Source organism: Myxocyprinus asiaticus, chromosome 18 (genome assembly GCF_019703515.2).
Source record: "Myxocyprinus asiaticus isolate MX2 ecotype Aquarium Trade chromosome 18, UBuf_Myxa_2, whole genome shotgun sequence".
Taxonomy (NCBI): Eukaryota; Metazoa; Chordata; class Actinopteri; order Cypriniformes; family Catostomidae; genus Myxocyprinus; species Myxocyprinus asiaticus.
Genome location: NC_059361.1, coordinates 5,804,966 through 5,831,252, shown reverse-complemented (window position 1 = coordinate 5,831,252; position 26,287 = coordinate 5,804,966). Strand labels below are relative to the sequence as shown.

The 26,287-nt window shown below is 37.3% G+C and overlaps 1 protein-coding gene across 1 annotated transcript; it reads right to left on the bottom strand.

Annotated features, from left to right (window-relative positions):
* Positions 1-26,144, bottom strand: LOC127455874 (programmed cell death protein 10-A). Its single transcript, XM_051724014.1, has 8 exons — positions 26,016-26,144; positions 16,155-16,324; positions 7,312-7,365; positions 6,102-6,219; positions 3,601-3,727; positions 2,133-2,211; positions 1,926-2,008; positions 1-570 (listed from the first exon to the last, which is right to left on the bottom strand). Exons 2-8 carry the CDS (start codon positions 16,242-16,244, stop codon positions 489-491), a joined length of 633 nt encoding a protein of 210 aa, XP_051579974.1. The 5' UTR covers positions 16,245-16,324; positions 26,016-26,144; the 3' UTR covers positions 1-488.
* Positions 26,145-26,287: the final 143 nt, after the last annotated feature.

Genomic DNA, 26,287 nt, shown 5'->3' with positions numbered 1-26,287 from the left:
TTTCAATTTAAATCTTTCCAACATGTGCGATGTTTATTTGAACAATTCCGTTACCAAATATCTTCTAAATATACATCTCTCATTCAAATTCAAAGCATCAGAGTAGACAGATAAACCCCAGCATTTACAAGCACTTTTGGAATGCCCCTTGTCCCACCCGTTTAAAGCCCCCAGGCATTTGGCTTTCTCTTGGACTGATCGGACAAAACTAAAAACACATCGGAAGTGAGACAGAGGGAGAAAGCAAGCGAGAGCGTCTCCATAGTGATAGCATTACTGTAAAGCTCAGCATATGAGGAAAACTGGGCGGTCACTCCAGCTTATAAAGAACATTAGATGTGGGGTTAGAAATTATTATAGAAGCCATCTTGCCTTAAGTGTTACCTCCATGAGACAAGAATCATAAATTACAGTCCAAAGTTGTTGTTTTTTACATTGTTCATATAAAGGTTATTTAAAAAAAAATTAAAAAATACACTTCTTGACTCCTATGCGACAGTTTTGAAGGTCTGCAGTATCAAGTTGGTTTGGTGAATAAGCCTGTTGGCACTGGAAAACACATTTATCGCCCTGGGAGAAAGGAGGAGAGAGAGAAAAAAAAAATACAAGTTAAATCTGAAGCTATGTTAGCTGTCTTTCATCTACAATGTAATAGATCTATTATTTCCCAATCAAAATGCAATTTACTAGTATTTTTTTGTGTTTACAACCATGGCATGCATTAGGGCTGAATGATCTGGACAAAAAATCTAATTGTGATTATTTTGAAAAATATTGCGATTTGAAATGCAAGATGATTATTACAGAGCCCCTTAGAGGACAGGGCGGGTCTTTTTTTCTGAAATAGTTTTACGTTCCCTCACAATAAATTTACCATGGTTTTACTAAAATATCCATATTTCAACCATGATATTCATAGTAAAACCATAGTACTAATACAGGAAAACAAAAACTATGGTAATAAAAATAATTTGACTACAAATACCATGGTGGGGAACGCAAAACTTATGCGAGGGAATGCAAATCTTATTGCGAGGGAACGCAAAACGTATTGCGAGGGAACGCAAACTACCGAGAGGGAACGGAAAACTACTGCGAGGGAGCGCAAAACGTATTTCGAGGGAATGAAAAACGTATTTCGAGGGAACGGAAAACGTATTGCGAGGGAGCGCAAAACTTATTTCGAGGGAGCGCAAAACTATTTAAGAAAAAAATTCCCATCCTGTCCTCTAAGAGGCTCTGTAGATTATATATGTTAAAAAAAACAAAAACAAACAAAAAAAAACAAACAAACTAGTAAGTGTTTCCTTTTTACCAAAATTAAGTAATCTACACGCTCTACTGCCAATAGAAATACTGTTCAAAAACAGTATTTGTGGAACCCAATAATAAGCTATTAGTAAGTTAAGGAATTATTAAGGAGAAATATTTTTGTTTAATAATAATAATAATAAAAACAATAATTATTGTTATAAAACAGTACCATATCTTTTTAATAATTTATTTACTTGCATGAGGCATTGCTATGCGGTCCGGTTAAACCCTTAAGCCTTTATTTTGGTGGAACACTGCAGGAAGTCACTCTTCTGTCCACAAAAACCCAGTATTATGAGGTTACTTTAGATTTGGATAATAATTAAAATTTTTGGAATTACACAAATGTGTAATACAATCTAGAGGGCTGTAAACATAACACGCTCAGCTCATTAACCTCACGCTGCTGTGCACATACAGTAAGTGCAGCACGTGCAGACTATTTATTTAAAATCGCAGCGCTTGCGGTTTGATCGCACTATGTCATATCGCAATTTCGATTTTATTTAGGTTAATTGTTCAGCACAATTTTGAATGACTGTGAACACACTTTACATTTGTCAAGAAAAACAACAAGATGTGATTAAAAGACCATTTTAAGATTTCCATACTTTCCATCTTTGAAATATGTTTTCAGAGTGTCGCTGAAGCTTTTTGAGTGTTTCACAAACTCTTTCTTCTGATGCTCAAGTGCCTGGAAAACACAAAACCAATTTTATTGCTTATTTCAATAAGTGAAAGATTATTATATTCATAAAATTAATCTCATAAAAAAGCATGTTAGTGTGTGTGGGTGTAAAATAGAGAGAGAGACTCACCCTTCTGTTCTGATACTGGTATTTCCTAAAGACGTTGTTGACTGTATCCAGCAGTTCTTTTATGGCACTGGCAATATCTCTGTGGACACAACATAAATTTATGTTCAGATAAGCAGTACTGCTGTTTCTTCCATGTGACAAGATCTTACTCTCTTATCTTTCTTACAAACACATGAATACTTTCAAAGTTTGTCAGTGTTTTTAGTGTGCAAGCTGCTTAATAACCCTTTAATGCATACCTCAGGTCTTTAGTGACCCTGTACCTCATCCATTTTTTGCCGCTGTGGCCACAGCTCTTTAGTATTCCTCAATCTTTCTCTTCTGAATAGTTTTTTTTTTTTTTTTTTTAAAGGCAAAATTGCAATAAATATAACTGCTTCATTACCTAAATTTGACACTGCTTTTTGACGAAGCAGCAATGTGGAAGTAAACTATAGCAAGTTTAACATAAACAGTTTGATTTGGTTATTGCCGTTTGGGTGTACTACTGAAATTATGTAAGTTGTGTGTCTATTTAGACTCAATAAGTGCCTGAGAAAATACATACGTGTAGCTTATGTGTAGCTCAATATGTGTTTGACAGCCAGTGGCGTCTCATGAAATTTCAGTGTGGAAGAAATGAATCCTGTGCTATATGTTGCATCATCTCTTTGATATGAAAAATAAAACATCAAAATATATCAGAATGTATTCTCTCTGATTATTTTCCAATTGTCTTGAAAATTTGACACTATCTGAGCATTTTGTAGATCAATTTGTGATAGATATACGTGCTGGGTCTCTAAAGACCTGAGTATGTAATAATAGTGTTAAGGAAGACCAAGGGAAAAATGTCCTTCTAACACTGATCAAACATGTTTCTTAGCAATATATGGATGCTAAGCCCTTCGATAAGGAAACTGAAAGTTATTCAACAAATAAATAGGCTAATAAACTTTTACAATACAAAACTATCATATCTACAAAGATGTGGGGACTATGCATAAAAACAGAAACATTGCTCACAGCAGGTTATTTAAAGTGTGACAGTAATTGTCTTGAAAGTTATTTGTTCAAGGTGGTGAATTTGTTACAAAAGAAAGCAACTTTTCAAAGAGGAATGACAGAGACAGTTACTGTTAGCATGTTAAAACTCTCTAAGAAGTTGTGTCTCTACATTTACCCCCTTTTAAAGCACTGCCTGCTAAAAATATTACAGCTTAAAAAATTTAAATCTACATAAACTTGTCTATTTTTTTTCACAAACCAATCAAATACCACTGGACAAAATCAAGCCCCAGTTTACATCATTTCCCACTTAATGGTTATTCCGTTTTACTCAAAGATTTGTCAAATTACGGGATTTAAATGTGTTGCAAATGCCATTTTTCATTTTTTAAGGCTGACTCACATGTCGCATTAAAAAATTAAATAATATGGGGGAAAACAAACCCAAGTTAAAAGCTATTAATGTGAAAAGTGTTCTCACTTGATTGTCTGCAGGAAACGGACTCGGTCGTTGATTTCGTCTGGGATTTTGCTGAGGATCTGCTTCAGTGCGCGAGCTCTTTCATTCAGGTCCTGAAACTCCCGCTCGGGCCTGTCAATCATGTACTCTACACACAAAAAACACGCCCACAGGAAGCAATCAGTCACCATGGTAACAAATGTTGAGTTTCATCTAATGCCTGCTCATGAAAATATGATACCAGAACACTTAAATTAAGATTCTGTCATCATTCACTTTCTTCCGTGGAATACAAAGGAAATGTTTAGCAGAATAGTATATCATATTATACGAATATTATAGTGTATCAAATTCTGAAATGTAAAATACACTGAAGATATCCCTATTCCAACCCTGAAACTTCTATATCATCCTGTAGAATCCTGCAATACAGTCAGTTTAACTAACAAAGAGTCAGTCACCTCAAACACACAAAGGTTTTCAAGGATTGATTAAAGTTGAAACAGCAAAGCAAGGATTACAAAATTACAACTGGTTTGAAGTTAAATTTAGAATTCTTCACATTTTACATCAACACAAGTGAGCAATACCCGGAAACACCCTGTGCATTCATTAGCAGTATAAATCCAAACATGTCAATAAACACTTGCAAAAAGGAAGAAATTAAATTATGGAGGGAAAACACATTACCATCCTAATTGGGTTTTAATTCCTGGGGAAACAGCTCCCCCTAGACGCACTTTTAGGTAGCACTTTTGACTTTCACTTTGGATTGCAAACAATCCCATAGAAAAGAAATATCACAAATGAGATCTGCAATATCTCATTTTATCTCCTAGAGAGCAATGAGATTCAATGGAGAGCAAACAAAGGCTTTAGCTTAAGTTTTATGCTTTTTAGATTTTTCTTCTGAGCAAAACATACTCCAGTAATATCTCGCATCTCCTCTTAAGCTTCTGAAGATATCTCAATCATGTCATAAACTGTGGTTAAATTTGCAATGTTGCCAAAGTCTAGTATTCATTTTATAGCTCTATATATACACCTTTACTGTATATCAACAATTGCCTAATTTGCTTTTATATTTATAAGATTTCCCTTTTTGACAAATGAATTTCCATGACTTTTTCAGGGGTTTTGCGATGTCTGGATAAAAAATTTATTATTTAATTTTTCATTTTGATTCAGACCGATCATTTAGATTCATTCTGATTCAGACCGATGTGCAACTGTATCATTTAGACCAATATATGAGCTGACTCAAAATCAACATCACTATGGCTTGCGAGCAAGTTCTCTCTATATGACAGCAATATCCAACCAATAAATATTCTAGAGTTGTCCGATACGGTGCTCATGTACTTGTACTCGTGCTCGTAAAAATGCTCCGATACCATCTGATGTAGAAATGTCGTTACGATAACATTCAGCGCACAGATTAAATTCAAGTCATGTCCTAGCGAGATTATTTAACAGCAAAAGCTTAGATTTAATGAGATAAATATATAGTTTGCATGTGTGGAGCTGGTGTTGTGCTGACATAAAGACACAAAGTGCTCATACCTTCTAGAGCTCCTTGGCTCATACACAGAAAACACCATCATGAGCATCGCACACTCTGTTTGTAGCATATGACAGCAGGCAGAGTGCTAATTCACTTTGTAGCGTGCAGCACATACAGACTACATATTTATTTATTTACTAAACAGCAGCATTTTGCGCATTAATAATCACTTTGAGTCATATAGCGACCGGCTTTTCCAGAGTGAGAAGCTGCCGTCATAACGTCAGAGCGCCTTGATCATAACAACACGGAAAGACTTCAAAATAAAAGCTTCGCCAAAATAAAAGGTCAATTTAATTCAGGGAATAAATGTACGACAGAAATAGATCACTACTCTATAGTTCTGTAATATTCTCTGTAATACTACAAATAATAATAATAATAAATCAAGTATTTTATTACATTTAAGCAATATCTCGCATCTGTGATGATCTGTTATGCAGCACTTTATTTGACAAAAATAACTCCAATGTTGTTTTTTGGATTGTGCTGAGAGGATCTGTATAAAATCACTTCATTTGATGAAAATAATACAATATCATGCTGAAACTGAATTGTTATACTTTAATTTGATTAAAGTTTTAAGGAATTTATTTAAACACCATTGCGATGATAAAATTCAAATAAATTGTTGATATGGAATTCAGAAAAAAAAACCCAAAAAAACAGTATCAGACACGGTTTAACGAGTACCAAAAAGAAAGTATCAATACTCGTTCTCAAACATGTTTTATTTATTTCCATGACTTTTCCAGGCCTGTAATACACAATTTTTAAATTCTTTGATATTTCCAATCTTTTCATAACCACGTAAACCTTGATTTATGTCCCCTAAGGAATTTTATAAGAAACAAGAGACAAAATTGACCCTTACTCATAATTGAATATCCTGAGCTCTGAAAGAGCAGAAAGATCTCTCCTTTTCCAAAACCTAAAAAAAAAAAAAACACACACAAACCTTCAACATCGTCAGCAGCCATGCGTAATAAAGACTCTGTGAAGTTGATCTCCACGTTTTTCTTCTCCAGAATCTTCATGATAATGTCCTGAGTCAGTCCGGGGTTCTCCTTCTCTGCCTAACACAAACAGAAACCCCAAGCACAGGTCAGTCCAAATGTTTTGTTTGTTTTTTAACACCATGCCAGCTTCTATGGCTATTTTACATGGGGAAATCATGTTAAAATATAATAAGTAACCAAAAAAATAAAAATAAATAAATACATAAAACCTCTAAATCTGATTCCAAAATTACATGAAATTTCAAACTGATGTTGATAAAAACCTTTTCAAGCAGAATAACATTTTCTCAGAAGACTAGAAATACCACAGTTCAATAAATAAATATATAATTTTCATAAATAAATAAAATAAACCAATATATTTTGGTCAGTCCAAAAGAACTCTAGCTAAAACAACCACAATTTCTAAAAAAAAAATACAATAAAAAAAAAGGCCTGTGGTAAAAATTGGAACAATATCACCCATGACAACTCATAAGTCATGCATAGCATACCAGTATTTGGTTTCATAATTTGCCCAACTTATCAAATTCATCAAATCTTGAAACTGGGTGACGTCAGCCGAAAAGGAAAGAGGCGATTTCAGAGGCGTAGCAAGTTTTTTCATTTTGATGAAAGATTGTGAAGACAAATATAGAAATATTATAAGGACAAAAATATTACATGCACAGATGAATTGAGCTCAATAAGACCAAGAATGTTTGTTAAGGAAATGAAATTTTCTGACACAATAACAGAATAGTTCACCCAAAATGGAAAATTCTGTCATCATTTACTTACCCTCATGTTGTTCCAATTCCAAACCCATATGACTTTATTTCTTCCATGGAGGACAAGACAAAATGAAATGTAGGGCAGAATGTTGGGGAATGACGGCCTCAGTCACCATTCACTTTCAATATATGGAAGGAAATAAAAGATGCAATGAAAGTGAATAATGACTTAGACCCACATTCTCCCTAACATCTCCTTTTGGGTTCCATGGAACAAAGAAAATCCTATGGCTATGAAACAACATGAGGGTGAGTAAATAATGATAGGATTTTCATTTAGGGGTGAACCATCCCTTTATAAATAATAACAAGTATAAAAATATTAAGTTGAAGACTGCAATGCTCTCGTAATGACAAGCACATCATGTGATCTCACCTTTATAAAAGCCGCTCTCAGGGTCTGTGCTGCAGACAGATTCACTCTCTCCAGCTGTAACACACACACAAACCATCTTAATTTACAGCAAGATAAAGTAGGCTACTAAGTTTTAGTGTTGAATATGTTATACACACTCATTATCACCGCATTCAAAATGGAAATAGTTTGTTGTGGGTTTTGCCTCTCATTAAAGACATCTGAATAAGTCATGTAAGTAACGTGCTGTGTGTTATCTATTGATTCTGACTGATCAAATCGCAGCAATTTGTAGTCTAATATTTTTGTATAATGACAACTAAGCTGTATAATTGAGCCTTGTCCCAGGCAACCAATTTCTTCCAAGAAAACCAGTCTCCACACAGGATAATTCAAAGATTTAGCATAAATTAAGATTTCATGTCCATTTATTTTTATCTATTTGTAAAGTAGTCATTTAATAAGTTGGATAAATTAGCCGATAAATAGCGCCACTAGTGGCATCAAACGGAATTGCAATAGCGCGCAACAGTAGGGCTGGGTATTGATACAGATTTTCCGATTCATTCCAATTCACAAGCTCTCGATTCGATTTCGATTCATATAGGTATATTTTTGATTACAATGTCCATGTTGCTTTCATATGGAAGACATTCCCTCTCAGCTAATGGTCTTAATTATAAAAGGACCTTCTAGGTAAAATCTGAAAATATTAATTTTTCACATTTTTCGTCATATTGGTCACACTTTAGCTTTTGAAAAATGTTCAAATTCAGCCTATTCCATCAATAAGTGTCTTGAAATTGCACATATTATGTTGAATATTTATATATTTGTTACATCTTTATTATTTACTTTCATAATTTGTACTATTTACAAGTATTTACACTGATATGTAGAACAAGAGCTAAATCAGTACTGTCTCTTTAAGACTAACGGCATCAGCCAGTGAGCATATGTAACGAGAGAGGACGTGCACGGTTACTTGAGTGCATTCCATGTGTGATTAGAATTAAATGTTTCTTTTTTTGTTGTTTTTAATCAACAACTGACTATTAAGAACAGAAAGGGTATTACATTTTTATTACATTTTACTCTCAACATGCAGTGAAAGGATCTCAGTGCTAATAACTTCTTAGCAGCCACTACGGTGAGTAGTAGAGGATTTCACAAGGTGAACATATACCTTGACTCCAAGGGTTTAAAGACATAAATCAAGTAAGGAATCTTGGTGTCATTTTGGAGTCAGACCTTAGTTTCAGAAGTCACATCAAAGCAATAACTAAATCAGCCAACTATTATTTCAAAAATATAGCGAGATGTTTTGTATCATGTCAAGACTTAGAGAAACTTGTTCATACATTCATCACCAGTAGGGTGGACTATTGCGATGGACACCTCACCAGCCTCCCCAAAAAAACGTTAGACACCTGCACCTCATTCAGAATGCCACTGCCAGGATTCTCTCCCGAACCAAAAAATCTGAGCATATTACTCCAGTCCTCACATCTTTACACTGGCTTTCAGTTACATTTAGAATTGATTTTAAAGTGCTATTACTCTATAAATCACTCAATGGCCTAGGACCTAAATACATTGCAGATATGCTTGTTGAATATAAACCTAACAGACCTCTCTGATCATTAGGATCAAGTCAGTTAGAAATTCCAAGGCTTCACTCAAAACAGCGTTTAGCTATTATGCCACCCACAGCTGGAACCAGCTTCCAGAAGAGGTCAGATGTGCTCCAACAGTAGCCACATTCATGTCCAGACTGTTTAGCTGTGCATTTATTCACTGAGCACTGTGCTGCACTTACTGATTGCACTGCATCATTTTATTTCTGTATTCTTTTTCTTTTTTATTCATTTAAATAGTTTAAACTTTTTAAAAATTATTTTATTACTTTTTATTCTTCTGTCTTGTTCTTAATTGGTTTTAAATTTTATTTTATCTTGTTTTTTTGCTTTATAATTTTTATGTAAAGCACTTTAAATTCTCATTGTGTATGAAATGTGCTATATAAATAAACTTGCCTTGCCTTGAAGGAAATCTGAAAGTTTGCCAGCCAGTGGCTAATCACAGACATTTCTAGTCACATAGCTCGAAATGTGGTCGCACATGCAAGTGATTTACTTGCATTATAGAGGGTTGCCACATCAGGGTTGCTGCAGAGTTTTTAAAATCAAACTTAATACTTTTTAAGACCTTTTTCCAAGACCTGAACAAATCAAAACTAACACAATCTCAAAATACATCATGTATCATAGACTCTTACTTAAACAGACTGGGGCACACATTCAACATGGCCTTAACATTGCTTATCAGTAAAACAGGGTAGGCTATATGCAAGTTAAAATATTCAAGACATATTTTCCACATAAATATTAGGGGTATAAATTGGACGTTTCATCACGATATGATCTTGAATCAATTCTCTTGGCCTGCGATCCGATATTTGCAGATATTTCAAAAGTCTGCCGCAACACGATTCGATTCAGGGGCCTGCGATCGATATTCCGATATTATGTGCCTATTTTATACAATCAATTACATTTGTTTTGCCCTAAAATGCAACCAATATATAATTTATTTTATTCAGCTCTCTGTGTACACATTGGGACACTGAGTTGAGCAGGTGTTTCTCTTTCCCTCATTAGTGCTGTTCAGAACGTCACCGTTGTCAAGATGTTTCACATGGTTGAACTTCTCCATCGTACTTTAAAATAGCAAATTCTCATGTAAAATTCAAATGGGTCGCATGCACAACGATATCGACGGAAGCCCAAATTAATCGCGCACGTGAGCTGCTCTGCATTTGTCACAAAAGCTCACATTTTAAGAAGTGCCCAGTTGATGCGCTCACATGGGTCCTGTCAATGGAGCTTGCATTTCGCGGGAAGCCCGGTTGACGCATGCGCACACCGCATGGATAGCAGAGCACAACCTGGCTTCAAAGACCCCACGCACATCCGTGTCCCACATGAAAAGCATATTTAGCACTCATAAAGTGAAATGAATGTAATAAGGTTGCTTCATCGCCTGACGGAAATGCGAACGGACGTGGCTGACATGAGAGTAGTAAAATAAAAGGTACATCATAAAATATTTACGCGTTGTATCGATAACATTGGATCGATGCATCAATCCAGATTGATGAATCGTTACACCCATAATAAATATACCACTAAAATTGGTTTTAATAGATAGAAATTAGAGGTCGACCGATATTGGATTGTGCTGATTCGATAATGTGTTGAAATTATAATCTGCCAATAGTTTTTTTTTAAATTCCAGATGCACTTTATGGTTGGTGGGAGGGGGGTTGCAGATGTGATTCATAGTGTGGAACTTTTAACTTTAAAGGCACTTTAACTTTGAAATACACCGAGGACTCTTATTTTGAAATGCTTGCCCATCACTGCTTCCAGCTGCTCATTCAAACAAATAAGGGATTTAAAATGTGCACTCTACATTTTACAATATCAGGGCTGCAGACTAAAAAAAAAATGACCTGGGAGCCATTGGCTCCAAAACTTAAATTTTAAAGGAGCCAAATGGCTGTTTTTAGTAGCCAAATCACAGATTTTCTTGATTTAGATTGCTGTTCAGAAACAAGATAGAAAGTCAAAGAAAAGGAAGTCATCTCATAACCCATTCATCGAAGGTTTAATAAACAGTATATACAGTCGAGAAGATAAGATTGCATTCCCTTTTGTCTCAAATGTTCACAAGCCTTTCATAATTTATATAAATATAAGAGATAAAACATTTATTTTATTTAGTACTGCTCTTCAGAATCTACATTACAGATATTTATATAAAGTATAGTATGCATATAGTAGTGTGTTGTCTTCTTGAGCATCAGTGAATGTTTGCACCTTGTGTAATAGTTGTGTACAAGTCCCTCAATTGTCCTAAGTGTCAAAAGCGTATCTTTTATATATATATATATATATATATATATATATATATATATATATATATATATATATATATAGACACAGAGACTACAAGAGTGCAAATTGAATGAAATCCCAGATGCAGTTTATTGTGCTACTCCAATCACAAACAATAATTACCAGAAGAAAAAAGTGGTTTTAATTATAAAGACGCCCGAAATACACGGCACTCTTATTTTCAAATGTCTGTGCTCCCAGTTGTGAGCTCACTGACGGCTGATTCGCTGAGAAAGTGAATCTGATTCAAACTGCTAACCTGAGCTCCTGAGTTCAAACCCTCAGTTCTTTTCGGGTGATTCATGAAAAAGATCCAGTTCAAAAGAGTAATTTGTTCACGACTCTCTTGCGCTGGGTTTGTTGTTGCGTGCGGAGCAGCGAGCTCGTCAGAAACAGAACGGGTGAAAAGCGGCTCGAGACACACTGGTGCACACTCTGAAGATATATTCAATAACTCACAATATGATATCTGACGAAACCGCATATGAACGCACACAACCCGACCGTCGCCAACAGCGACTTGATTTTAAACTATTGTCGCCATCAATTATTTTTGGTCGCATTTGCGACCATTTTAGTCGCAGTATGGAGACCCGTATAAACAATTAAAAGTAAACATTGTCATATTTCATCAACACTATATCATCTTCATCAACAGTTGATCTTTAGTAATCGCTTGTCATAATTTTCCGATATAGCTTAATGATTATGAACTGCTCCGCAACAGCTGAAAACACTCACAAGCCCCCGCGTGCTTGGAGAAAATACAACAGTGCCACATTTTCACTCTGAGGGATGCAGCGCATGCATTTATTTAATTAAATCATATTCTTTTGAAGTTTGATAATCACATTAGGTCATATCACAACGCCTGCCTATCCGCTCCCAAATTTAAAGAGGCCTTATTATTCTTTTTGCGATTTTACCTTTCCTTTAGTGTGTAATATAGCTGTTTGTGCATGTAAAAGGTCTGCAAATTTACATAGCACAAAGTCCACGGCAAAGGGAGTTACACTCTCCCACAGAAAACACTGCTCCTGAACTGCCTGAAACATCTGGTTTGCAGTCCAGCCATTACTTCCGTGACTTAGCTATGTCACTATGTAATAATGTAAACATTTGCATAATGCCCGCCTCAGGAATGCACTGCTCAGGAGCCTCTGGAGCTGAAACTCGGTTATGGAAAGGGGTGTTACATTTCCAACACACGCTCTAAGCGGTTGACCAATCACAACAGACTGGGCCAGCTGACAGCTGGGCTTTTCGGAAAAGGGGGCTTTAAAGAGACAGGAGCTACAACAGAGCGTTTCAGACAGGGGGTGAAAAGAGGTGCTGCAGCAATGTACAGTATGAGTAAAATAATGTGTTTTCTGAACATTAAAGCATGTAAATCTATTCAAGTAGACACCCAAAATAAAATTATGAACCTGTAAATGAGCATAATATGGGCTCTTTAAGACCTCTTTAAATAATAATTAAGACTTAAGACCTTAAATTTTGGAAAACTGAATTTAAGACATTTTAAGACTTTTAAGGATCCGTGGGAACCCTGCACATTTAGTAAAAAACCATCTTGGGATTTATGAATCGATGTTGTTCAAACGAAGATCATGATGCATTGGAAAATCGATATTTTTACCCTGTCCTACGCAACAGTGACCACTTTTTCAGCCTTCTTGGTTCTGGAAAGTTTTTCCACAGGGTTTTTATAAAATAGTTAATAATAGTGCCGTAAGCCATGAACCAAACCTGCCAGCCCTGAGGTGAATCATAACATTACATGTTTTTATTTGAAGCAAAGAAGTATTTGAAATAAAGCATTTCGAACGACGTAATACGGTTAAGAACGATGGAAAAATATCAAACTAATGATTTAAAGCTGCACTACGTAACTTTGTGCTCTCTAGCGACATCTGTGGTTGAAAAATAAATGTGCAAGCAATATGCGGAAGAATGCATTACGTCAGTCGTGTTCTGGCACTGCTCTTCTTGCGGATGAATCTCCCAATTTGAGCTTACCTGGACGTCATCTATGTGTGATCATGACTGGAGCCGGAGTCATAACGTGCTGTTTTCATGTTGATATTATATGATTGAACATTTGAAACGGAAATATTACATGCTTTGATGAAGATAAACAACACTCTTATTTACATATTTGAATGAATTTTACACTTAAATCGCTTTTCTGACACTACACTCAAAGCACTTTTAAAAAGAGAACAAGGGACTCTCCTCATCCACCACCAGCAGATCCTAATTTAATTATTCAAGTGTTTTATCTACTATTAATGTTTGAATTGTACTACATTTTTCAATTTAAGAGGTTAAACTCGTGATATGGCTGATACGAGTTCAATAGAAGACTTTATTATTTTCATACTATATTGTCCAGCCTCAGTTACTACAATAGTATGTCTATGAAATGCACACAATAAATAAACATAAAACATAAAACAAGGATTCAATAATGATGGGGATAAAATATACTTTAAACATGATAATAATATGCTTAAAAATGCAATATAACAAATACAAGAAGTCAATTTCAGAAGTCATACATATTAACATGACATAGGTAAACAACTTCACCAAACGGATAACAGATAAACATCCATCCAGACTGCTGCGATGCTGTCCTGAACTGTGTGAGTGTTATTGAACTGAGCTGAACTGCGTATTTAATTTCTCCAGCCGGAACATGAGACAGCCGGCACTTTTTCCTGTATGTGCGGACATGACGTAATGACACAGGATGAACGTCACAAGCCAAATCGAACCAGACAGCTCAAAATAACAATCATTTTTATAGGCTTACCGTATTGAATCGGGGTAAGGTAAGGACATTGTTTTGAACATTGATTGTTTATGTACTCAATCAATAATGGCAATTTGTTCATTTTTAACCCCAACAATCTTACATATTGCAGCTTTAAAGTTGATTATAAGTATAGAATCAATATATTTTACATTTATTGCAAATATTCAGATATACAGTAGGGGTGGGTAAAAATTTCGATTTTCTGATGCATCGCGATCTTAATTTGAACGATCTCGATATTGACTCCTAAATCCCAAGATCGATCTTTCACACTATGAGTAACAGGAAATCACTTGCATTTGCATCCAAATTTCGCACTATGCGACTAAAATGTATACAGTGTATTTGGCAACTGGCTGGTAAATGTTTACATTTCACTCACCAGTAATTGTGTAGTATAGTGGTGAAGTATTCAGCAGCAAGATCCTTTCACTGCATGTTGAGAGTAAAAGTTGTTCCGTGTAAAAGGCAAGATCCACGCAACCGATTTGTCATTGAATAATGTCTCTTTTAATACCCTTTCTGTTCTCTACAGTCAGTTGTTGATCAAAAACAACAAAAAATAAACATTTAATTGTAATCATGCATGGCACAGATGAGAGGAATTCTCTCTAATTAACATGCGCTCATTTACAGAAATGCCAGTACCGGTTTTAGTACACGTTCAACAAATCAATATAAATACTTGTAAATAGTACAAATTATGCAATTAAACAATAACGTGGCCAAAATGTGGGGGGGCCTGGGTAGCTCAGTGGTAAAATACGCTGACTACCACCCCTGGAGTTTGCTAGTTCGAATCCCAGGGCGTGCTGAGTGACTCCAGCCAGGTCTCCTAAGCAACCAAATTGGCCCGGTTGCTAGGGAGGGTAGAGTCACATGGGGTAAACTCCTCGTGGTCGCTATAATGTGGTTCTTTCTCAGTGGGGTGCGTGGTGAGTTGAGCATGGTTGCCGCGGTGGATGACGTGAAGCCTCCACACGCACTATGTCTCCGTGGCACCGCGCTCAACAAGCCACGTGATAAGATGCACGTGTTGACTGTCTCAGACGTGGAGGCAACTGGGATTCGTCCTCCGCCACCCGGACTGAGGCGAATCACTATGCGACCACGAGGACTTAAAAGCACATTGGGAATTGGGCATTCCAAATTGGGAGAAAAAAAAAAAAAGTGACCAAAATTATGAAAAACTAATAATGTATAATTAGTCAAATTTATATTTTTGTAATGTACCTAGTTAGAAGGTCCCCTGTATAATTAACAGCATTAGCTGGGAGAGAATTTCTTTCATATGTAAGCGAAATGGACATTATAATGGAAATATACCCATATGAATCGATATCGAATCAAGAGCTTGTTAAACGGAATCTAATTGGGAAATCTGTGTCAATATCCAGCCCTAATATACAGTAAGTAGTTTGAGAGTGTAGAGAGACTGACTCGACTGTGTTTACAGTAAGTCATGGAAGTAGGCGGTCACTGCAGGGATATTTTGCTGTGCTACGTTTTCCACGATTCACTGATTGGTGAAAATGAAGTTGAAATAACACAAAATGATGGCTTCAACAGAAGCATATACCATTGATTAACAAAATGTTTTTAAAGGTTTATACAGTAAGTTATCGTTAAAGATAGATTCCCTATGAAAGGGTTAAATTAATTGGATTTTTCTTCCAGAACCAGACCGTTGTGCTCTATTTTTGAATGAAAAACGTGTTCCAATTTGTGGATTTCTTACCTTTTTGTTATTTTTAAACAATACTTAGGCTAATAGATCAAAAATCAGTTCGCAAGCTGGATTGACAACTTTAGCATCTTAATGTGTCTGTTGATAAAAGTTCTGGGACAACCAGAACTGTACTTCTTAGCAAAAAAATACAGAGAGGAGTGCTGTGAGATTTGTGTGACTACACTTGAAGCGAAGCAAATTTGAAACTCCAGGCCTTTAAGCATGTGGGTGTGCACCATTTGCATCTCATAATCCTCCATTCCTAACACTTCTCGGCTTGTGTGTCTCAACACAGCCATGACTGAACAGAGTCTAACAGTGAACAAGCCAATCTCAAATACTGTTACCACCGTACCTCATTGAAAACAGGGTACATCACGGCATAGAGCGTCATGGAAACCATCGAGGTCGCGTCTGCTTCATTCTTCATCTCTTCCATTGTCATCCTCGGCAGGGTGTGGAAGGGGCGGGGTGGAGTGTCCTTCACTCCTGGGGGGCTCGAGATGAAGGGGGCCCAGTAGATCCCTAAAACACAAGGGCACCGTGAGGAAGAGATTATAAAAGGGTAGCGGGATTCCATTTCACAGGTAAGGAAATGACATTCTCAACCTGCGTTCAAAAGGTAGACTTGATAGCCATAGGAAAGCGCCAAGTTTTTGATGGAACCAGTAGGCCCCTCGAGATTAAGGTATTAGTCATGTGCTGGGTGTAACGAAAATAAAAGCTATTTCCTGGTTGTTACGGCAATGAAGATAATGTTATGAATTAGCCTTCTCAAGCCGTATGGCCCAAAGATGACAGCAATGTGACAATTAGAGCTGCACGTGATTAAACTATCACTTGATGCTATAACTGCAATTAATTTCGATTAATGGAATTGACATACTACCATAGGCGTTGTTAGACCATATTTAGGAGGGCTTCAGCCATAATCTCGTTTAACAAGGAGAAAAAGGGGCTGGATGAATTAAGAGTAAAAGTGATTTATGACATTACAATGATATCAGGATGTAAATTAAAACTTGTAATTACTTTTAGGCTAATAATGTTCTCTTTTGATGTAGACCTTGATGGCCTTGAACAGCAGATCACAAAATGATATGCTTTGTTGTCATTTGCAGGGAAACGCTTATATTTTAAAACTGCTGAAGTCTCTTAGTAGACACGCTAATTTTAATAAAGTATAATTAGACTTGTTTTAGTCGTGAATGAGGTGCTTTATCAATTGTTTAATGACTTACTCAAAACACAAAAGACATTCATTTGTTGCCACCTACTGGTGTAAAAGTGTGATGTACAAAAATGGTTACTGTGAACAAATCTGAACTAATCTTTTTTTATTATTATTTTATACATTTATTTTACCTGGGTTACTCTATGTATTCAAAATGAATTCAAAAGACTTCAGTCATGAGTTTATGATATCATTAAATAACTACACTAAAGATCGACCAAGCTAAATTTGAGATTTATTGTAATAATAGGTTTTTGTATTTTTAATAATTATTTTTAATAATTTTATAAACATACCTTCTTTATTTAAAAGCATAGTTCACTCCAAAAAATAAAACTGTCATTATTTAAATGATTTTTTTCTGTGGAAAACAAAAGTAGAATTTTTTTTAAGAAACATTTTGCAGCTCTTTCAATACAATTACAGTTAAAAATGACCACAAAAATAGTCCATACGACTCGTGCACTATGATGTTGTGGCATCAACGGTGTTGACATGTCATTTTTAATTTGAAGGCTTAACTAGATGAGTGCTAGATGTGACTTGTAGCACACGAGTCATTATGGACTACTTTTATCAAACTTTTTTTATTTATTTTTTTGGAGTTTGACAGAAAATGGCAATAACAACTTTTTCTGTTCCAATAAAAAATTAACTGCATTTGAGTTTGGAACGACAGTGTAAATAATCAGACTTCTAAATTTTGGGTGAGCTCTTACTGTCAAATGGTAATTAGATAAACAACCATCACCTTATTTCCCTGTTCAACATCCACAAGAACATGCCACAGTGTTTATTTCTTCATCCGACACGTGTTAAACAATAATGCTTGTTATCGCCAGAAGGTCACAGCTCCTCTCAAACTACAAGGAACATTACAAACCATTAAAAGTGCCATGCTTATCTCAATGCCACCAATTCAGGCTAAAGGACAGGAGATGGTGAGTCACACTTTTTCATTCCCACCTGATCAAAAAGGCCTTTGGCCCCACTGTGGGAGGCGGCCTTATCTGGGTGACATTCACAGGGAGCGATGTGACGTCACAGAAAGCAGGCCATTGCTTCACTCAATGTCTGTAAATACCAGCACTTCCCTTGTAAAGCATGGTTGCCAGGTTACATATGCATTATAATGGCTCACCTTTTTCCTCTTGACAAAGGCCAACCAACACCTGATTCCTGTACTGTCTCTAGTAAGAGTCTGAAATGGGTAACACCCTAATGCAGGTGAATCTGGAATCAGATACTAAGATTTTATTTTGGGACAGTTCAGCCAAAAATAAAAGTTCTGTCACGATTTACTTACCCGCACGTTATTCCAAACCTGTATGACTTTCTTTCCTCCATGGAACACAAAAAGAGATGTTAGGCAGAACATTACCCTCAGTCACCATTTACTTTCACTGCATCTTTTTGCAATTCAAAGAAAATGAATGGTGACCGAGGCTAACGTTCTGCCAAATATCTCCTTTTGTGTTCCAAAGAGGAAATAAAGTCATTCTGCCTAACAGTACAGAAGTCAGAGGTTTTTGAGTTAAATATCCCTTTAACAATCAAGCTGGAGAAAGTAAATCAACATAACCCTGTAAGCTCAAGTAGATGAAAGTTCTACAAATAATTCACATCACTTTATGAATTTACACAGCGGAAACATGTGACAATAGGATATTATATTTTACTAGGCATTTAGCGTCAAACCAAGAAACCTCATCACATAGCTGGAATTCTGTTGTTTATTACTAATGACAGTCTGATACAGTTGAAGTCAGGAGTTTACACCTTAGCCTAATACATTTAAATTCCTGACATTTAATCATAGAAAACATTTTCTGTCTTTGGTCAGTTAGGATCACTACTTTATTTTAAAAATGTGAAATGTCTGAATAATAGCAGAGAGAATTATTTAGTTCAGCTTTTATTTCTTTCATCACATTCCCAGTGGGTCAGAAGTTTACATACACTGTGTTAGTATTTGGCAGCATTGCCTTTAAATTGTTTAACTTGGGTCAAACGTTTTGGGTAGCCTTCCACAAGCTTCTCACAATAAGTGGCTGGAATTTTGGCCCATTCCTCCAGACAGAACTGGTGTAACTGAGTCAGGTTTGTAGGACTCCTTGCTCACACATGCTTTTTCAGTTCTGCCCACAAATTTTCTATCGGACTGAGGTCAGGGCTTTGTGATGGTCACTCCAGTACCTTGACGTTGTTGTCCTTAAGCCATTTTGCCACAACTTTGGAGGTATGCTTGGGGTCATTATCCATTTGGAAGGCCCATTTGCGACCGAGCTTTATCTTCCTGGCTGATGTCTTGATATGTTTCTTCAAATATCCACATCATTTTCTTTCCTCATGATGCCATCTATTTTGTGAAGTGCACCAGTCCCTCCTGCAGCAAAGCATCCCCACAACATGATGCTGCCACCCCCATGCTTCACAGTTGGGATGGTGTTCTTTGGCTGGCAAGCCTCACCCTTTTTCCTCCAAACATAACGATGGTCATTATGGCCAAACAGTTAAATTTTGATTCATCAGACCAGAGGACATTTCTCCAGAAAATAAAATCTTTATCCCCATGTGCACCTGCAAACTGTAGTCTGCCTTTTTTATGGCAGTTTTGAAGCAGTGGCTTTTTCCTTGCTGAACAGGCTTTCAGGTTATGTCGATATAGGATTCGTTTTACTGTGGATATAGATACTCATCTACCTGTTTCCTCCAGCATCTTCACAAGGTCCTTTGCTGTTGTTCTGGGATTGATTTGCACTTTTCACACCAAACTACGTTCATCTCTAGGAGACAGAATGCGTCTCCTTCCCTCACGGTATGATGGCTGCGTAGTCCCATGGTGTTTATACTTGCGTACTACTGTTTGTACAGATGAACATGTTACCTTCAGGAAATTGCTCCCAAGGATGAACTAGACTTGTGGAGGTCCAAAAAATTTTTCTGAGGTCTTGGCTGGTTTCTTTTGATTTTCCCATGATGTCAAGCAAAGAGGCACTGAGTTTGAAAGTAGGCCTTAAAATACATCCACAGGTACACCTCCAATTGACTCCAATTAGCCAATTAGAAGCTAATTGGCTTATTGTCTAAAGGTTTGACATCATTATCTGGAATTTTCCAAGCTGCTTAAAGGCACAGTTAACTTAGTGTATGTAAACATCTGACCCACTGGAATTGTGATATAGTCAATTAAAAGTGAAACAATCTGTCTGTAAACAATTGTTGGAAAAATTACTTGTGTTACGCACAAAGTAGATGTCGTGTGATTATTGTGCAATTCAAATTCCAATTGCATTTTGCTGTCAAAATAAGGGAATTTGAAGCAAATATATAAATGCTAAGAACAAGGGGTGGGTAAAAATAAAGATTTTCCTATGAAATTTTGCACGATCGGGCCACCAAAGCTGGCATCCGGCACTTGATGCGCTTTAAACGCATTTGTGCGGTGCAGTTGAAGCCTGGTTTTCATGTAAGTGTGGTGCGATACATCATAGAAGCTCATGCAAATGATGCACTGTGCTCTATTCTTCTGTAAATCTGGAGTGCGCGCTTCAACTGGGATTCCCTCGCTATCAGCGCTCCAGAGATGGGATAGTGCAGAGCTGATCACTTAATATTGCGGCGGCTTCCCTTGATGATCACAAGGCTTACCTTGATATCGTGGCGCAGACTTCTAAACTTAAGACCCATTTCAATTCTGAAAATTACTAGTTTAAAGCACTATCGAGGAAGTAAAACCTCTCAAATAGCTCGACAGCCCCGACATTCTATTCAGCACTGATGAGGAAAAAAGAAACTGCGCCAAAATAAGATTTTTTTTAAATTGCACACTATCTCCCTTGCTTACATTTATCACGATTTTACAGTAGTGACAGTAACATGCTATTTTGACAGAAATGTTATAGTTTTAAATAATTTATTATAAATGTTTACTACAACTGTGGCAGGTGTTGAAAAAAAGACTAGTTATATTGACCTAACTACAGTAATGATTACTTAGCCTAAATCATTAGGATCTTGATGAAATAAAAATGATATCTGTTATGGAGTGGGAAACAAACATTTTTAATAGCTATATCCCAACTCAGTAAAGTGATCTACTGTACAGTCAGAAATAATATAAGAACTAGTCCTACAGAAATAAGGTGTTAATTAAATTGAGGTATAATTCACATAGTTCATCTGGAGTCAAGATGGCGCCGAGTATGGCTGCTGCGTTGCGAGCTCCGACACAGCATGGTAGTGTTTTGTTTGTTTTGTTTACAATTCTTATGTTTTTTTGTCTTGGATGTTGTCTGCCTTATTGTCTACGACAGACAAACATTTTTGGACATTGGTTCAGCAATTTCACACTGTAAACCGGACTTCAGAGCAAAAGCGGACAGAGCGAAAGACCTCTCAGGTAAAAGCAGAGGTGGTGGTGTATGTTTTATGATCAACAAATCCTGGTGTGATCAGAGGAACGTACATTCTATCACATCTTTCTGCTCTCCTGATCTGGAATTTCTCATGCTTCTGTGTCGACCATTCTGGCTACAGAGGGAATTCACAGCGGTCATTATCACTGCTGTGTACATCCCGCCACAAGCCGACACAGACCGGGCACTCAAGGAACTGTACGGGAGTATAAGTGAGTAGGAAACCGCGCACCCTGAGGCCACGTTCATTGTGACTGGGTACTTTAATAAAGCCAGTTTAAAATCAGTCGCACCAAAATACCACCAGCACATTTGTTTCAACACACGAGGGGACCGGGTTTTGGACCATTGCTACTCTCCCTTCCGGGATGGCTACAAATCCCTCCCCCGCCCACCATTTGGCAAATCGGACCACTCTTCCATTCTGCTTCTGCCCGCTTACAGGCAAAAACTGAAACAGGAAGCACCCACCCTCAGAATGATCCAGTGCTGGTCGGACCAATCAGACTCTACGCTACAAGACTGTTTTGATCACACGGACTGGGAGATGTTCCGGTCCACCTCTGATGACGACATTGAGCTTTACGCTGAGAGCGTATTGTGTTTCATCAGAAAGTCCGTAGAGGACGTTGTTCCGACCAGAACAACACGGATCTATCCGAACCAGAAGCCATGGATAAATAGCGATGTTCGCGCGGCACTTAATGTGCGGACCTCCGCTTTTAATTCCGGGAATGCGGAGGAGCATAAACAAGCCAGTTATGCCCTCCAAATCAGAACAGCAAAAGGCCAGTACAGGAACAAGATTGAAGGACAGTTTAACACCACCAACTCTAGAAGCATGTGACAGGGAATTAACATCATCACGGACTTTAAAGCGAATAAAAACTCTGCCATGAACACCGCTGCCTCTCTCCCGGATGAGCTCAATACTTTTTATGCTCGTTTTGAGGGAAATAACACCGCCCTCGTGGAGAGAGCTCTCGCGGCCGAAGCTACAGAGGTTAGTTCACTCTCCGTCTCTGTAGCGGATGTAACCCGATCCTTCAAACGGGTGAATATCCGCAAAGCCGCGGGCCCAGACGGCATTCCGGGCCGCGTCATCAGAACGTGCGCGAACCAGCTGGCTGGTGTTTTTACGGACTCTTTGTCTGTAGTCCCCACATGCTTTAAAAAATCCACCATTGTGCCTGTTCCAAAGCAATCAAAAATCACTTGCTTAAATGACTGGCGTCCTGTTGCTCTGACCCCCATCATCAGCAAATGCTTTGAGAGACTAATCAGAGATTACATCTGCTCTGTGCTGCCTCTCTCTCTAGACCCACTGCAGTTTGCTTACCGCAACAACCGCTCCACTGATGATGCCATTGCATCTACAATACACACTGCTCTCTCCCACCTGGAAAAAAAGAACACTTATGTGAGAATGCTGTTTGTAGACTACAGCTCAGCATTCAACACCATAGTGCCCTCCAAGCTAGATGAGAAACTCCGGGCTCTGGGCTTAAACAGCTCGCTGTGCAGCTGGATCCTGGACTTCCTGTCAAGCAGACGCCAGGTGGTTAGAATAGGCAACAACATCTCCTCATCACTGACCCTCAACACTGGAGCCCCGCAGGGCTGTGTTCTTAGCCAACTCTTGTATTCCTTGTACACAAATGACTGTGTGGCAACACATAACTCCAATGCCATCATTAAGTTTGCTGATGACACGACGGTGGTAGGTCTGATCACTGACAATGATGAAACAGCCTACAGAGAGGAGGTACACACTCTGACACACTGGTGTCAGGAGCACAACCTCTCCCTCAACTTCAGTAAGTCAAAGGAGCTTGTGGTGGACTTCAGAAGAAGACAAAGAGAACACAGCCCCATCACCATCAATGGAGCACCAGTGGAGAGAGTCAGCAGCTTCAAGTTCCTGGGTGTCCACATCACTGAGGAACTCACATGGTCCATCCACACTGAAGTCGTTGTGAAGAAGGCTCTTCAGCGCCTGTTCTTCCAGAGACGGCTGAGGAAGTTTGGAATGAACCACCACATCCTCACACGGTTCTACACCTGCACTGTAGAGAGCATCCTGACTGGCTGCATCTCCGCCTGGTACGGCAATAGCACAGCCCACAACCGCAAAGCCCTGCAAAGGGTGGTGCGAACTGCCAGACACATCATCGGAGGCGAGCTTCCCTCCCTTCAGGACATATATACCAGGCGGTGTGTGAAAAAAGCTCGGAGGATCATCAGAGAGTCCAGCCACCCGAGCCATGGGCTGTTCTCACTGCTACCCTCAGGCAGGCAGTATCGCAGCATCAGGACCCGCACCAGCCGACTTCATGATAGCTTCTTCTCCCAAGCAATCAGACTTCTGAACTCTTGATCTCCCACGATCAAAATACATCAGCAATGCACTTTATTACTCTTATATCTCACACCGGACTGTCATAAATTATAATATTATTATATTATATTCTCTCTTAACAACTTACTATCAACCGACAGCCTGAATGTCAATACAGTACAATACAGCCTACTGAACATTCTATATATACTTTTTTTATTGAATAATGTGTATCTATATTGTGTGTATTGTATACTGTACAGTGTATGTTATTATTTGTATACTGTTGTGTGTAATTATGTGTATATTAGACTTTAATTGTGTTGTGTTAATTTGATGTTATTGTAAATTGGTACTGTCTCATCACTGTCACGACTGCTATGTTGATCAGAACTGCACCCAAGAATTTCACACACCAATGCACTTGTGTATATGCTGTGTGACAATAAAAGTGATTTGATTTGATGGTATCTTAAAGTAAAAATTCAGTGTCGAATTCAAAAGGTTCCAGATGCTAAGATTAAATAGTGCAAATTATGAATGTAAACAATTAACATGTAGCAAAATATATACATGCAATATAATATTATATATATATATATATATATATATATATATATATATATATATATATATATATTATTATTATTATTATTATTATTATTATGACATCATATTTATTGATGGAATTTATGCATTTTTAAAAAGCTAAAATGTAACTAAAATAATGAAAAACTAACAATGAAATAAAAATGTTAAAATTAATCATTTAATAATGTACCAAGAAGATGGTCCCCTGTATAATTTACAGCATTAGCTGAGAGAGAACTACTTTAATGTCAGCAAAACGGATATTTTAACTGAAATATACCCATATGAATCGATATCGAATTGAAAGCTTGTGAATGGGAATCGAATCGGAAAATCTGTATCAATACCCAGCCCTGCTATGAACACCGTGTTTGGGTGTCTTATTCAATTGAACTCCGACCATTATGAAATAATAGTTATAACATAATGAAATAATGTGTAGTTAGAGGTTTGCGTTTCTTCACACATAAAAGATTATTGCCAATCAGTTCCACACAGTGAGGTATAGATACTTTAAAATTATTAAGAAAAAAACACTGGTATCGGATCGGTATTGACTGATACTTGTATTTCAGGTATTGTAAGAGAAAATGTATTATTGGCGCATCCCTAATTAAACATATTCTTGTTCAATGTTTATCAATGACCTAATTAGACCTGGATCAACTTCCATAAATATGCCAGAAGGTGTTGTCAGAACATAAACATCTAGCTTATATAAGACCTACATATTTATTACCGCTACAGATCAATAATCATTCAACATCAATACTTTTATCTAACCCAGTTTTACAGTAAAGACAAGCAAATACCTTTACAATTTCTTGCAATGTGATTAATATAATTTCTTCCACACTTATAGCTTATATTAGCTGAGAAATGATGGTGTGTTAATAATGAAACCTACTATTCACCTTCACCTGTCTTGATCTGTATTGTTTGTTTACTCCAGAGCATCACATACACAAGTCTTTAGTCAGTCATTTCATTCACAATATTCTTCATTTGGTCAAAATGGACACAAACTCAATGGCAACTGTGCTACAATTTTAACATTTTCCATTTGTCAAATATAACGTTGCAACATTGTCACACCAGATTCTACTGAGTGATTCCTAAAAGATCAGATACGTCACGTTTACACCCAAATATTACGTCATTCACCAAAAACAACACACTGAAAGATAACAACATCAGGCTGATACCAACGACTGACCAAAATATTCACATTCCATTTATCAAACTGATCTACTGACCGATTTCAGTAACAATCTGTGTTAAAACTGTGTCGTGTTAAAGCCTCGTTTTCTAAATTTCTGTTATATTTTCTCTATTAGTCTCCAGCAGGCCTGGTTTAGCTCTCTTTAAAACTGATTTTCAAGAAAAAGCTTCAAAAGAATCTGATGCCTGCTCAATATTGATCCAAGTTGGACTCTGTGCAACTGTATAAATCATAACTTCAATAAAATGTAAACATCATTATTTGAATGTTTCTAAGTATCTGATCTATTGTGATGATCTGGTTAGCTGCTTTGCTAAAGACTCTGCTCGTCCCAAAACAACCGTAAATGCTTTTACACAGAAAGACCGTTTATGACAGATTAAATTTATAAAGAGTATTTTAGACGTTCCTACCTGTATGAGGCTCGTAAATGTGTTTATCCGACTGCTGATTAGCCTCGTTAACTCTTTTGAATATTGTCCTTTCTGTCGCTGGAATCGCTTGAGAAAGACGGAAGTTTCTGCATGACCAATCTAAAGAATGAGGGGCGGGGCTGTGTGGCGGTGAGCGCCAATCAGAGGACAGTGTAGGAATGGAACAATGAGCTGTGTGACGCTTTGTAGTCCTCAAACAGACATGAATCACTGCGGTTCGATACGAAGCGGCTGGTAAAAGAACTACAACT

Bases quoted from the DNA above. Each gene is read 5' to 3' on its own strand.
- LOC127455874 (XM_051724014.1), bottom strand. From the start codon at position 16,244: ATGACAATGGAAGAGATGAAGAATGAAGCAGACGCGACCTCGATGGTT. The intron at 7,366-16,154 runs GTACGGTGGTAA...TGTGTGTTACAG, and splicing joins TGTACCCTGTTTTCAATGAG to CTGGAGAGAGTGAATCTGTC. The intron at 3,728-6,101 runs GTTTGTGTGTGT...TTTTGTGTGTAG, and splicing joins GGCTGCTGACGATGTTGAAG to AGTACATGATTGACAGGCCC.